The following is a 15,117-nucleotide window of genomic DNA, read 5'->3' on the forward strand; positions in this document are numbered from 1 at the left end:
TCTGGAAATTAAAATTTCATCCTCAAGTGTTTAAAATCCCCTTCAGTATGAGATTGCCTGAAGTATAAGCCCATAAACAATTTATTTTCTTGTCCATCTCAATTTCTGTGGTTGACCACTACACCCTGAACCAATGTCTCTTTTCTTTCTATTTTCACTTTATTACATCCTTCCTGTTCATGGTGGGCAGCGATTTCCTGGTATGGACTCCTTCTGCCCTGCACTTCATTTTGCTCATCTACCTGCTATTCTTCAACAAAATTATCTCTCGGCACAGGATCAGTTTTCTTATGTATTCAGTGGTGCCCAGGCCTTGCGTTTCAGAGTTGTGGAGACTCCACAGAACTGGGAAATGACCTGCCTCATTTCCCGACAGATGCCATTTCTCCTCGTAGGGGAAAGGAGGCAGGTGCAAGTTAGGAAACCTCAAGCTCAGCAGGGCCATTTGAACGACGCTGCATTCAAACAGACTCCATTTTCATTGTATCAAGTGCTTTAACGCACAAAGTAGGAGTTAAGAGTTTTTAGACTTGTGAATGCTCTAAAAGTTCTACAGAACATATTCACACTTCAAGCTGCTAAGTCGTTTAAATCCCCAGCTCTTCAAAAGTTAAAAAAAAAACCTGCCTGTGTGAGAGATAGAGGTCATGATTCTCTGTTAGCTGACGTCTGATGCACGATCAATTGCACAGACTTGAGTTGGATACAACTGAGGCTTTATTGCTCTAAGATGTGTGGCCTCCCACAGCAGCTGGCAAAATGGTTGCAGCATGGAGGACACACATTTATACTCCGCCTACTGGGCAGAGCCAGCAGGCAGGGACTACCAACGTACCTGTAGTACTGGTCCTACCATACATCACCTAATAGAGGTGCAACAGTGGTTTACCACAACGCCTAAATCAGAAAATGCAATTGGGCAGAGAATAGCTTCTGCCACCTTGAAAACACTGCATATCATCAGCGGGCAAAACCTCAGTATTCTCTGGGGCCTCTGTGATTCCCTGCCTCCGATGTGCTGACTTTCTGACATCATTCACTTGTGCTTTTAAAAATCATGAAACCGGCGTGGCGGCTGCAAAGGGAGAGAGAAGGGTACGGAAGGTGTCCAACATCGCCATAGTTTGCTGACGGTTGTGCCACTGGCCGGAGGGGCTTCTGCCAGGGAGTAGAGGGGGGTGGCCAGCAGGTGGGCTGTGGGCACGGAACACCATTGCTGCAGCCGGCAAGGCAGCTGCGCACACCGCTAACAGCTCACTTTGAACCTGGTGCTATGGGTCATACTGGTGTCCCCCTCTGGCCCCAGCCGATCATCAGCTGTATGGGCGCACTCTAGCACAACCAGTGCCATCTTTTTGGCTGGGATAAGCGTGTGTGGGGAGTGTAATATGTATGTGCGGCTGCAGCTTGTCAGCCTTCGGAGTGTCAATCACGGAGCCGGCAAATCCTGCACCGCTTTTCATTAGAATAAATTGTGTTCTACACGGCACTGGTGCTAGCCTCTTAGTAGGAGCAGAATTGGTGCAGGTGTGGCGCCGATTTCTCTGGCATGAAAGTCCACGGATTCTCCGTTGGCATCAACACCTAATCTCAGAAACAGAGAATCCCACCCAGAGAAACTCAAGCTGTCATTAAAAAAAAAATCACTTGCCCTTTAAAAATTATAATAATAGGCAGGCAATGTCAGTCAGAGTTAGAAATATTTCTTCCAGCAGTTACAATAGCTGTTTGTCATATAACCCAAAGGGGCTAGCATAACGTCATTATTAATCCTTGGCTGCTTTTCACAATCTATCTTTATCACAGTTGTTGATCCCAAGTTTACAGTTTCCTTGACAGCTCAAGAGGTTATTAAAGGATTAGCTGCATTTGATGTGGGATTCTGAATAAAAGTCAGTTTTGATAAAGTACTCCAGAGGATTCAATGTTTTTAAAAGGGTTTTCCTTACTTCTGAGTAACTTTTTTACTTTGATAAAGGCTATAATAGATAATTAGACCTTTATTTCCATCTTAACATGGCTTCTGGGATCTGCCCAAGGTGGATACAGGGTGAGTTGACATGGAGTGTGTAAGTGCAAAATGTGCTGGATGGGTTGGCAGGAGGGTTATAAGGGTCAAGTGGGTGGGGAGCATGGGTTGACATGTAGGGTATCAGGGGCCATTGGGGGAATCGTGGAGGGTATGTGTTGCTACGAAGGGTATAAAGGGCGATCAGGAGGGGGCATGTGTTGGCATAGATAAGAGCAGAGGGAGTGGGCAGGAGTAAGGGGCTGAGGGCTAGACGGCGTAATATTTAACAAATCAACTAGAGTAAAGTCCCAGAAAACTGAGGCGGGCTTTTTACACAGTCCAATTCTAAAATCCTTGTGAGTCTCTAATCTGCATCCGGGCATGATGGGCTCCATCTGCCAGAGTGAAGATTCCATCATATGAGAGAGTTTCTCCAAGGCAGACATGGTAAGTTGGGAAGATTCCTCATCACACTACCTGAATCAGCAGCGGAAATCCAGGTTTCAGACTACATCTCTGGCTGGGACCTCCAGAACGACCACTGCTGCTGTCTGACATCAAGCTGTGTGTGAACCAGCTACAAAGAACAATAAGCACAGGAACGGGCCCTTCAGGCCTGTGCCGACTATGCTGACCGCCTAAACTAAAACCTTTTCCACTTCCGGGGTCCCATCCTATTTGTTTATTTGTCAAAGCGCCCCGTAAACATCACTATCGTACCTTCTGCCACCACCTCCTTCAGCGACGGGTTCCAGGCACCCACTACCCTCGTGTTAAAAAAAAACCCTTGCATATCTCCTTTGCTCCTCGTCCCTTAAACCTACATATTCATAAGACTGAAGGCAACTTATTCATTGAACTATTGTCAAAATTCAATGCTACTGCTCTCACTCTCGACCTCATTTCCAGTTATTTGCGAAGACTGAACAACACATCTTCACATATTTATAGCACATTACTGGAAGCAAATTAACTACTCTGTTTCCCACAACAGTGACTACATTTTAAAACCTGTGAAGCAAACACTTCATTGACTATGAAGCACTTTGAGATGTCTGGTGGTCATGAAAAGTGCAATATAAATACAGTTCGTTCGTTTCTTTAAAAAGTTGTAGTAAACATGTAACTCATACATCGGAGATTCATCTCTCAAGGTAATTAACTTTGGGCATTTAAAATTATTCTATCAAAATAATTTTGGGAAAGTCCACTTGTCAGCAGTTGGAGATCCCTTTCCAAAAGTAACCATTCTGAACATGGTTTTGAGTTTACTCCATAAGACGACAAGCAACAGTTTTAAAAACTCAATGTGACAATGCGTATATTGTATGGTAAATGAAGAGTTAACAATTTAATGTGAATGCATCCAACCACTAGATGGTGATCAAGAGCATACATGTCGATCCGTGAGTAGGTGATTAGGCAGGATAGAGAATAGTTGTGTTTTCAGAAGGTCTGTCAATAGAGAATTTTGTAATCTTTATATCTTAGTGAGTAATTCAAAACTATTTAGTTGTAGTGTTAATAAATTAGCTTTGTTCAAAACATAGCTTGATGTTGTGAGACACTACACTTCGAAGCCATCCTCATCCACAAAGCAAAGAACAACATCATCAAGCTTTGTCTCACTCGTTTGATTTGCCTCACCCCTTTTCCGACTTTTTAAATCTTGGCATTGTTCTCCACTCTGAACCTCAACCCAATATTCCCAATAAATATAAATACCTGTACTGTGAACTATCGGTAGTCACTAGACCACAGCAGCAGTTGCTCCGTTTCATATAAACACATCTCCCCAAGATGGTAAAAATTCCTGACAGGCTTTTCATTTCTAGGTGTGCTCCCCCTTAATTTCAAGGTGATGCCCCAGAGGAAGGCAGGGAAGTATTTTACAGCAACATATCAATTGGATGCAAACCTTGTTCAATACAGAAACCAAATAATGTAAAATAAGTTTTATTAAAAAAAGATTTTATTAAAAGCAAAATATACATTTTACAGCCATTTGATAAGTGTGTCTTTGCACTTTTCCATCTGAAATGTCACATTTGGTCTACTATATCAGGAACAAAATCTGAAACATTTCGTCTAACATCAGTACATTCAAAATCTCTAGCAATTCTTTTAAGGCACCGTTTCCTGCATGTGTTCCATTCATGTATCATACGTATCATTATTACATGTACATGGAATTAAATAAATCCACTGTCAATAATGGTTGTTGGAATATTGTAGGAGTGTTGCCCAAGCCCGTCCAAATAAAAGAACCTTTTTTTAAATCCCTATAATAATTCTATACAAATCAACACAATTCAGTAGTAGCAACAAGCATTCAATAATTATAAAAAATATTCAAAGAGTAGAACAGTAGCATTGATGATAGAGCATTGGAATACCAATAACCAAGGTAACAGGTTCACTTCCCTAACCTACAATCACGTGGCATTAAACCGTGGCTCTGGTGGAAAAATAGTCTCTGTTCCCTGTTGGCCACAAGGTGGAGACCATTCCTGTTCTCGAGATGCAGCACCACACCTGTGAGGGGGAAAAGACTGACACAGGCATGCATACTGCCATGCCAAGTGTCGATCTTGGACAAATATAGAGCAGCATTGACAGCAGTCACGGGATAGTTTGCAGCTCAGAATATCCCACACTTCCAACAGAGAGGATGCGTGAGGTTGATGTACAGTTGGGAAGACTATAAATACAACATTGAAAATGTATTTAAAAAATAAATAACACTTCACAATCACTTAAAGGCTCTGCACAGAATGGGTCTAACATGCAAGACACTTATCTCCATCAGCGGAAGATTTGAACACAATTGGTTTCTCCTCCTCTTCACAACTTCTGGCCAATCAGCAATATATCCATTCGATTTTCTATAATTAAAAAATATATATTTGGAGCACCCAATTATTTTTTTCCAATTAAGGGGCAATTTTGTGTGTCCAATTCACCTAACCTGCACATCTTTGGGTTGTGGGGGTGAAATCCACGCAGACACGGGGAGAATGTGCAAACTCCCCACGGACAGTGACCTGGGGCCGGGATCAAACCCGGGTCCTCAGCGCAGTAGGCAGCAGTGCTAACCACTGCGCCACCGTGCTGCCCAGCTATAATGCTTTTCAATTAGTTTTACTAATTTACATTTGAAAGTTTACTGCAGCTTTTTTCCAGGCCTGTATAACATTTGTCTATGAATACTATGTTGGATTGGTTAACTAACTGGAAACAAGTACATTTCACAATTCACATACAGGAATAAACCAGAGGTGATCATTAGGTTTCCTTATTGGCGAAATCTGTTTTTTTGAATAAATAATCAGTTGTCATTAGGTTGATAGCTATTAAGATATCCCAGTTTTAGAGTGAATATCTGGTGGGCGTCAAAACTGACCGGTTAATGAAAGTAAGCAGTCATGATTTCAGGACTGAAGCTGGAATACGTCTCCGGCATGAAAAAGAGATATCGTTGCTGAGATCAGAAGTCATTCATTTAAGATGGTGCTGAGGAGTTGAGGAGGGTGTTTTTCTCTCGAGAGTATCATAAGCCTCAGGAACTTTCTTTCTCAAAAGGCAGTGGAAGCAGAGCCTTTGAATATTTTCAAGGTAGAGCTAGATAGATTCTTGACTAACAAGGGGGTAAAATGTTATCGGGGGTAGACGGGAATGTGGGATTGAGGATGCATTCAGATCAGCCATGATCTTATTGAATGGCAGAGCAGGCTTGAGGGACCAAGCGGCCTACTCCTGCTCCTAATCCATATGTTCGTTTGCAAGTGTCACCATGTTTCTATCCATCGGCTAGAAACATTAATTATCTGCTAAAGTGCACTAAAGTATCAGTATCTATGCATTGAGGCTAAACTGTGCAAATCAAAATCACTTCAATTAAAACTTGTTCATCTTACCAGTCTTTTTTCATATGAAACCTAATGGTTGAAGTGGTTCTAAACTGGGAAATGTCTGCACAGTGGAGAACTCCAATAATATGCCCAAAAAGATAGTCTGTGTCCCGAACATCTATTTTAAAACATAAATGTTCCATCGAGCTGAATCTTGATCGCACATTCCCAATTCTTGTAAGAAAGCCATCTTATTTCAAAATACTTCTAATATATTTTTAGCTTAAAAACCACAAGTAAAGGCATCAGCATAAATTTCTAATGTTGATATAGTTCAAGCCATTACAGTCCCCTGCCAGAGAAGCCAGTGACAGTAAGGATGATTCCCTCACTCATGCTTTGATAACTGCAACTGTAGCTTTTTCTAAAAAAAACAAGCATTTTTGTATTGCACAATGTAAAAATCGGTTGCCTGCATAGCACCGGGGAAGAGGAAATGCAGTACCATTCCATCTATGCATCAAAATTACAGCATCTGCCTTTATCCTGTTGCATTATTCCCCCTCCATTGAGCAGCATTGGAGATTAAGACAGCATTACAAAAGCAGTCAGAAAATTAAATCTGGCAGCGTCCTAAATAAACAGCAATTGCTGAGGGTCAGAAGAATCCCAATTTTGACTGAATCAAATGATCTTCTTTGTGCGATTTGGTCCAGTGGGCAATTTGGATTCAGTGTGCATTGGAGGTGTCTAAATGGAACTGCAGAAGGCCTCCGCACCCGAGTTCAGCTGGCAACAGTATAGGAACAGTGGTTTTCCAATGAAAGTTCATGTCAGAATCACTGCAGGGTAGTCCAGCATGTATGATTCAATAATCATGTAAAAAGTACAAAATTTGTACCCCAAACCTATGTTTGTTAAAATTTCTACACTTCGTAAACATCAATGCATTCTGTGTTCATCTGGATTGTAGGTGTAGGATCAATTTGAATAGACGAGGTGCATTTCCTCACGACTTTGACGACAGAACTTGCTAACACTGTTAAAAAAGGGAATCCCATTGCAGCATATCAGCTAAACATGCCTGTCCTCACATTATACGTACAACTACCTGGATAACCCAAATGCTATGTTTTGCAATATCATAAACACATTAAGATCATGCTTACAATATAATTCCATGTTATCAGAGCAATTCTTTCCCCTATAAGTACACTCTCTGTTGCCTTTCATTGATACACGTCTGCTACACTTGGGAATGGAACTTCAAAGCAGATTTCACTTTAACTTATCCATCACCAAAAGTGACAGGAAATAAGTCACAGCACTTTCATTCCTGGGATGTCATAGACTGCAAAACCCATCTTAAACTCTTTGAATTAATTCCAGAGAGGTTCTTAAACTGAAGGTGCAAAATTGAAGCTAGCTTGGTAACTCTCTCTACAAATATCACCTGAAACATACCACCGAGGTCTAGTAAAATCGATCATGAAATCCCAAGTTGACTTGAAACCTTAAAAAAGAAATTGACCCCTCTGCTATTTACTGAGCTTTTTCCTTATTCAGTGCAAAGATCCTAACAGAATAGATGTTGAACAGAAATGGCAATTCTAGGTTCACTTACCAGATATTTATAAATCATCCATGAACTAACAAGGATTTAGGAGGAGTAGTGTCATGGGAAGATACTTTTTTCTAACGTATCAAATACCAGTTTATTTTCCTCCTAGACCCAACTATATAACATCAAGCTAATCTTCAGGATTTTAAGAGAACACAGAATCATTCTCCTTGGAGAAGATCTGCAGCAATATGGTGCTGATCAAACATAGGCTACAGTGTCCACAAAGGGGTTGACTGATACTGAGGTTGCTGTTTTACATGGGATAACCTGGTACCCGCAACAGATCCAGAACAATATAAATATTTTTTTTTTTAAACTATTACCAATTCTTGTTCACTGGATTGTGTCTTGATCAATCAGTCCAGCCTTACTGATCTAAAGTAAAAATTCAACTTAACAATGAATGGAATATAAACGTATGAATATGAACAACACCCAATACCAATCATACAGCATCTGTATTGGTCATGCTCAATATTTGGAACTTCTGGAGAAGTATGTATCTATTTCACGAGTACCATGTCAATAGAAATCTGAAGGTGAAGCAACCAGTAGCCTGCAGCGTGCAAAGTCGGTAGGATCCACCAGATATATACATAATACAGTGTTGCATTTGCACTGGGAGCTGGAAGGCAATGGAGTGCAACAACTGCGAATTCTCCTGCAGTTTGGTCCAGAAGTCAGCTGTTCCCTCATGTAACACCCTGTAATTATTTCAGTGCATTGTCGAAAATTCGCTAGGACCCTTTGTCTTTGGCCACAATGTGAGCCATCCAGTTCACTTTCGTCGTCCAGCTTTCACGAAGGGCCTCATCAAACTTCTGTCGAAACTGCTTCAGTGCCTCGTCGTCGCTTTTTCCTAAAGCCAAGGAGTCCTGGGGCCAAAAGGAGGAGATTTGTGAAGTGCAGGTCTGCATCACTTTTAATGACGTATGGCTACATCTCCGTAAGTTATCTTAAATCTTCCAAAAATTACATCAGCACAACACCCAACTTTGGTTTCTGGGAAAAATGTGTACTAGAAAGCATAGTAGATCACGGGCTGGATTCTCCGTTGTGAATTCACCAGACTGCAACTGCTGGCGAGGATGGGAGAATTTGGCTAGGCCGTTAGTTGGTGGCAGGATTCAATATTCCTGCCGCTTGTCAATGGGAAGTCCCATTGAAGCCACAGGTGGGGGTGCGATGCTGGGGGGGGCCAGAGAATCCCACCGCCAGTGAATGACAGAATTCCGGCCCATATTTAAGCCTCAATCTGAACCACTTCCTTGTGTATACTTTGGTCATACTGTGCTTTTCTCTCCGTGTTCTTTCCCTCAGTCGTTGAAATTGAAGATGAACTACAGTTCTGGATCACGTGCGGGATTCTCCCGCACTTGGCGGGATGGCCCGACACCGGCTCCAAGGGCGGCACGAACCACTCCGGCATCGGGCCGCCCGGAAGTTGCGGAATCCTCCGCACTTCCAGGGGCTAGGCCAACGCTGGAGGGGTTGGGGCCGTGACAACCAGCGCCGAAGGGCCGCTGCGGGCTGGCGCGACTTGGCGCATGCGCAGGACTGCCGGCGTGATTCCTGTGCATGCGAAGGGGGTTTCTTCTCCGCACCGGCCATGGTGGAGCCTTACAGAGGCTGGCGCAGAGGGAAAGAGTGCCCACATGGCACAGGCTTGCCCGCAGATCAGTGGGCACCGACCGATCGCGGGCCAGGCCACCGTGGGCCTCCCCACCCCACCCTGGGCCGGATCCCCTCCCGCGGACTCTGCTAGCCGCCCTCCAAGCCAGATCCCGCTGGGATGGGCCATGTCTATTTCACGCCGGCGGGACTGACCGAAAACGGGTGGCCGCTCAACCCATCAGGGCCCAGAGAATTGCTGGGGGGGGGCGTGCTGCCAACGGCCCCCGATCGGCGTGGCGTGATCCCCGGCCCTGCCCGAAAACCTGCGCCAGAGAATTCGGCAGCCAGCGTCGGAGCATCGGGATTCACGCCGCCCTCCAGCGATTCTCCGACCCAGCAGGGGGGGGGGGGCAGAGAATCCCGACCCACATCTGGGAAGTGATGTCAGCACTGTGTCTCTCGAGTTATTTGACAATATTCACAGCAGGTTTCTCCTTTCCTTCACTGTCTCATATCCCAGTGTTGGTGTTGGGGGAAGTAATAGCACTTAGGACTGAGGATCCAGGCCATTTTAATTTCCTCTTCTACAGCCTTAAGAATACTGTAGCCACCTATATTTTTTGTTAAGCTTTGGGAATCTAACGTCGAGCTGATATGGGAGTTCCCAAGCCCACCCATTTCGATAGTGCGCCTACCAACTCAAACTTTCATGCTTATCATCCTATCAGGTTCTCAAGGCTGGAGGTCCAATCAGGGGCCTGCAGCTTTGGAAGGTTGGTAGCCCCATCTGAAGAGATGTGGTAGAAAGCCAAGTACCTTAACGCCGCAACATGGCGGCACCTTCAGCTAACTCCAGAGCAGTCTGCAAATAAAGAGGCCTAAATCTAGTAGGGCCATTGGTGTGGAGGGGAAACCCCCCCCTTCCAGTATTGGTTGCAAATATGGACACGTCTTTCATCCCTACGGCCAGGTCAATGGGAAATAGAGCCACTGGCTTTAATGATTCCCTGGCAGGTCACAAATGAGTTGTTAAGCTCCGCACACAGTAGAGGGCCACACCAATGATGGGTAACTAAGAGTGCCACTGCAGAATGGCACCTCAGTGGGGCATTAATTGCGCAAACTGGGTGCCCACCTCCCTGGAGCAGGAGCTGAACCCTTTCCCAGCATGCCCAAGGAATTTTCCCCAAAGACAGGAATGCATTGGGTAGCTGGTTCCCTCTTATTGGTCTGGTCTCCATAGGACTGGGAAAATTCATAGTGTGTTCACTGCTGCCAGGTAGGTTATGTGATTTGTGAGAATCGTTCAATTGGGTGGGGGGGGGGGGGGGGGGGTTTAAAGGAACATTAATGATAATGGAATCATGGTTAGAGGTGCTTGAAGGCTACCATTAGATTATTAATCCCCTGTTATATAAATAGGTTTATTATGTAGTTTTTATTCAGCAAAAAAAAAGTGGAGATACAGCAATTAAACAGGAAAAACTTTCTTCTGCACGAGAACTTTTTCCAGAAACATTGGTTATACTCAGGATTTGGACATATTGGTCTTTGGCAATATTAAATGGCACCAATATTTCCATTCTTCAATGAGCACATGGAAAATGGTCCTTTGAATCACCCATAATAAAATGTAATTTCAGACTATCAGAAAGGATAATATTCCCGAGTGGCACAGTTGTACAAGGGGAAAGGTGGCATAACCCTCCACATATTGAGTTGTCATTCTCAACTGGACCATCTTGAAATAATTGTAATGGGGGGGGGAACAACCTTCCCATTGGCAAGACAAAGAAAACACTGACACAGTAACACATAGCTGTCAATTCATACTATTCTGGCACTGATGCTGGTCAGCACTTCATAATGTCACTGGCATATGATTTTGAATGGGCAATGTCCTTTATGGAATCATGACTATCGTCCTTACTGGCCTGGCTTACACGTGATTCTAATTCCACAGCAACGCGGTGACTCTTAACTGAACTCCTAAATGGCTTTGTAAGCCAATTAATGATGGGTAACAAATGCTGCCCTTGCCAGTGACTGCTACATCCTATCAAAGAATCTTTTTAAATTCCAGTTGATCAGATGGTGTGTGGGGAGCAGGAAGGGGCTGGAAGGAAAAATTAAGTGCTGGGACTTTTTTACTGCTGCTGGATAAAGCAAAAGAGAAAAAAAGATACCATATGCCAATATTATTCGTGTATTGGATGTTGGGAGGCCCACAGAAATTATATGTGGGCTGGTGGAATCAGTTGACCCAATTTCCTGTCCTCGTTGCAGGAAAATGTTAAGTCTTTGCTTCCTGTGTCATTCCACAGAATAAATAATATGGGGCGCAAATCTGCATTTCCCCAGTTCATGGGCCTACTCCCAATGCTTACCAAGTTGGTGCAAAAGGCCTCATTCATGACAGGCCATTGACCTGAAATTTTCACCCTTGATTCTTTCTCCACAGGTGCTGCCATGCTTGTTCAGTCTTTGCAGCATTTCTGCACCCCAATGTTTTGCTCTTTCCTCACTTTATCATTTACTTTTGAAGTAATTCTAATAGAATAAAGAAAGTTACAGAAATAAAGTTTTACCTTAAGGTACTGAATGTCTTTGATAGAGCCTAACTCAGGTAGTCCTGCTGTCAACATTAGTGCAAACAGAGTAATGAACAGGTTTCCATTCTTGCGCAGAATCAGATAAGCTTCTTCACAACAGTGACGGAACCTTACAAAAAAATAGATAACAGTACAATATTCACAACCTTCCGGATGTTCTTGAGGAGATAAAAGGACAGCTATATATCAATAGAAACTATAATATACTGTTTGTTGTACCCAACTCTGGGTAGCTAATCACCTGTTTATCAGCCATTACTTTGTTGTGCGTCAAATAAATGAATTTGATTTCCAAAAGCAGTAATATCAGACTTGTGTTCACTCCTTACAATATTGACATAGCCCTTTAGGCTAATGAATTTTAAAAGGAGGAACATTTTTGATTTCAGATTACTTTTGCATTTCACTTCAAAATGCTGACTATAAATGTTGGCATTTAAAGCATCAACGGTTGCAAAATGCAGGACCATTTTTTATATTGACATTTATGAAAAATTATTCCAGTATGAGGCGGTTTACTGGTTGAGTAGACCAATAAAACTAGTTAACCTAAGGGGCTAGTAAAGTAAACACTAACAACAGAAGTCTCCTTCCACCCTCATCACTCCAAAACACCTCTCAGAAATTAATGTTAATTATGAGTATTAATGTTTTTTGTGAGTTTATGATTATCTACACAACATATGAAAAATGTTTACCCCACTAGTGTCAAATGAAGCTTACCCCATATGTGCTTTTCATTTCCTAAATAAGAATAGCAGGTCAAACCACCTTGTGCCAATTTTATCCTTGCTCTGGACAAAGGGTAGCTCACAGAAATGGGCCTGTGCAGGTGGAATCAGATGATCCAATTTCCCTTCCTTTTTGGCCCACCCAGCAGCAATATTAGGAATTTGTGAACAAATGTGGCCTCAAATCTGCAACTTTCCAGCTCATGGCAATGTTCCCAATGCTTACCAAGGTAAGCTCATTAGTGATTTTAAGTGGATTTTACAGGGTATGTAAGTTGTAGTCCTCGGTCATATGACACAGAGCTTTTATATAGTTAATCAATTAATATTGATTATCATATCAAACTTAACAGGCTCAATATTAATAATTAAATCATATGAAACGTCCAATTGCTGAGAATGCTTTTGAGGAAATTATAGACGCTATGATATTAAACAGCTTGGACCACATGAACAGGAACAGTGGAATTGTTACACGACACAAGCCTTTCTGATCTGTCAAAAATATGTGCGCTTATTAGAAGTTTCTGTTTTTACATATTTGTTTATAAATATTGTACAATTGCTTAGTTACTCTAAGAGGTTATGTCAATTATTCATAATGTAATAAAAGACAGACACAGGAAAGAGAGAGTTCTGAATGATATAGGGAAGGGGATGCACATCAGTTGCAACTGGTCTGAAAAAGGACACACCAGGTTGGGATGGAATATAAAGTATTCAAGAACAAGTGCTGAATTATTCATATCCTCTGTGAAAATATGTTCTGATAGAGCCACAATACAGCAAGAACAATGTGACCTTTTAATTACCTGTTAAACTTTTCAGTGTTTCCTGTTTTTCCTTGTTGAATGACGTGGATAAAGTCGTAAGTAAGAATAAAAGGCACACGCTCTCTCTTGATCCCAAACTTAGATTTGAAATTGCCAAGAATATGTCCAAAGTCAATATGAAAGAGCTGGAAAGAAAAAAAAAGCAACAGCGTTATTACCGTACTAAATCGCTCTCCAATCTTTGAAACTAAAAGAATGGCAAAAACAAAATTATGAAAGAAATGACATTTTACTAGGGGGACAGTTCCCAAATATTTCAATCTTCAGCGCATTCACAATCTGAGTCACAGATTGGCAGGTCTTTTCCCTATTTGTATGCAGTTCTGACTTAAAATAGCTCTCCCAAGTAACTTGTTACCGTAGAATCATCCCAGACACATTGTGGCAAAATGAACAAATGTAAATTAAGTTGTGTTTGCGGCTTTAGTTCATTGACTTTGAACCTTACCCAATGTTGAAAGGTCCACAAAGGCCAGCACTGAAACAAGTCTGAGCTCGCCCATTGTCAGGGTCAAAAGTCAACATAGTTACTGACAGCAATTTATAACAGTACTGCTGCCTCCAGAGGTGATTCTCAACTTCTTTCTCAGTGGCAACATCATCTTTCTGAAACTGGGGTCCCTGTCAGGGGCACCATGATAATACAAAAGGGGTAATTAAGATAGATCGTTATTAAGGCTCAACACTTTCAATACTGCAATATTGCAACAGCAAACATCAAATTTAATAATGGGCAGAATTTTACCAAAATTTGTCAGTGTCAGGTTCAGACTGAAAACCAGCATGTTTCTCTCCAACCTAGTTTTCAGACCAGATTTTCTGGCGCTAAGGGGGCTTGATAGAGCCAGCAAGGCCGGCTCCACAGAGATCGGGGTGCTGTCTTTAAAGGGATGAAAATTAACCTAACCCCAAGCGACACCCCAACCATAGGCCCAGGGGCTCTCTCCCATCTGCTCCCCAGCTGGTTTAGCACAGTGGGCTAAACAGCTGACATGTAATGCAGAACAATGCCAGCAGCGCGGGTTCAATTCCCGTAGCGGCCTCCCCGAACAGGCGCCGGAATGTGGGCGACGAGGGGCTTTTCACATTAACTTCATTGAAGCCTACTTGTGACAATAAGCTATTGTTATTATTATTAATAATCAGGGAGCTCTTTTCCACCACGGAAGTATTGGAGCACTCTTCTGCCCCCCCCCCCCTTTACAAGCATCAGCCCCACCCCCCCACCCTCAACAACTCCCCTTCACAGGCAACAGTAACCCCCCCCCAACCAACACACATAAGGGGAACCCCATTCCCTCCAAGGGGCTCTCCAAAGGATCCACCACGATAATGTCTACCTGGCACTGCCAGTGACAATGCTGGCATGTCCCCCCCCCCCCAGGTCTGCACCCACCTTGGTGCCCCCCAATGGATCCCCGCGACTGATTACACACATTGTAAACCTCGCCGACATGAGGTGTGAATATTCAGTTGAGAAGTTTGGCGGGGTGTGTGTGTGTGTGTGTGGGGGTGGTAATCATTAGCTGGGAGGCCCTTTAACAAGGTTGAAATTTTTATTAAAATATATGGAAATGAGACCCTACCCAAAAAGGGTGGGAACTCTTTATGTTACCGGCGAAGGGAATGGTCAGCAAATGTGACCTTGAATCTAGAATCTAGTTTCCTGACTCTTGTGGGGTTTTATGCCCATGCCATCATTTACACGGACGATGAACGTGGACTCAAAATCACATGGAACATTATTATTGGGATTTTGAACATTTGGAAAAAGGGTTTCAGAGATCTGCACACTTTTCAGATTCTACTTCATATTCAGATTTCATCAAAACACTGCTCAA

At 42.9% G+C, this 15,117-nt stretch overlaps 1 protein-coding gene across 1 annotated transcript in view; it reads right to left on the reverse strand.

Annotated features, from left to right (window-relative positions):
• Window positions 1-3,965: 3,965 nt before the first annotated feature.
• pik3cb (phosphatidylinositol-4,5-bisphosphate 3-kinase, catalytic subunit beta) overlaps window positions 3,966-15,117 on the reverse strand; it is a 264,946-nt gene continuing 253,794 nt past the window's right edge. The window contains exons 21-23 of the mRNA XM_072474558.1: window positions 13,256-13,401; window positions 11,689-11,821; window positions 3,966-8,361 (exon numbers count right to left, since the gene is read on the reverse strand). Of these exons, the coding sequence (XP_072330659.1) occupies window positions 8,224-8,361; window positions 11,689-11,821; window positions 13,256-13,401 (417 nt within the window). The 3' untranslated portion in view covers window positions 3,966-8,223. The remainder of the gene's footprint in view (window positions 8,362-11,688; window positions 11,822-13,255; window positions 13,402-15,117) is intronic.

The sequence above is a fragment of the Scyliorhinus torazame genome, chromosome 14 (genome assembly GCF_047496885.1).
Source record: "Scyliorhinus torazame isolate Kashiwa2021f chromosome 14, sScyTor2.1, whole genome shotgun sequence".
Taxonomy (NCBI): Eukaryota; Metazoa; Chordata; class Chondrichthyes; order Carcharhiniformes; family Scyliorhinidae; genus Scyliorhinus; species Scyliorhinus torazame.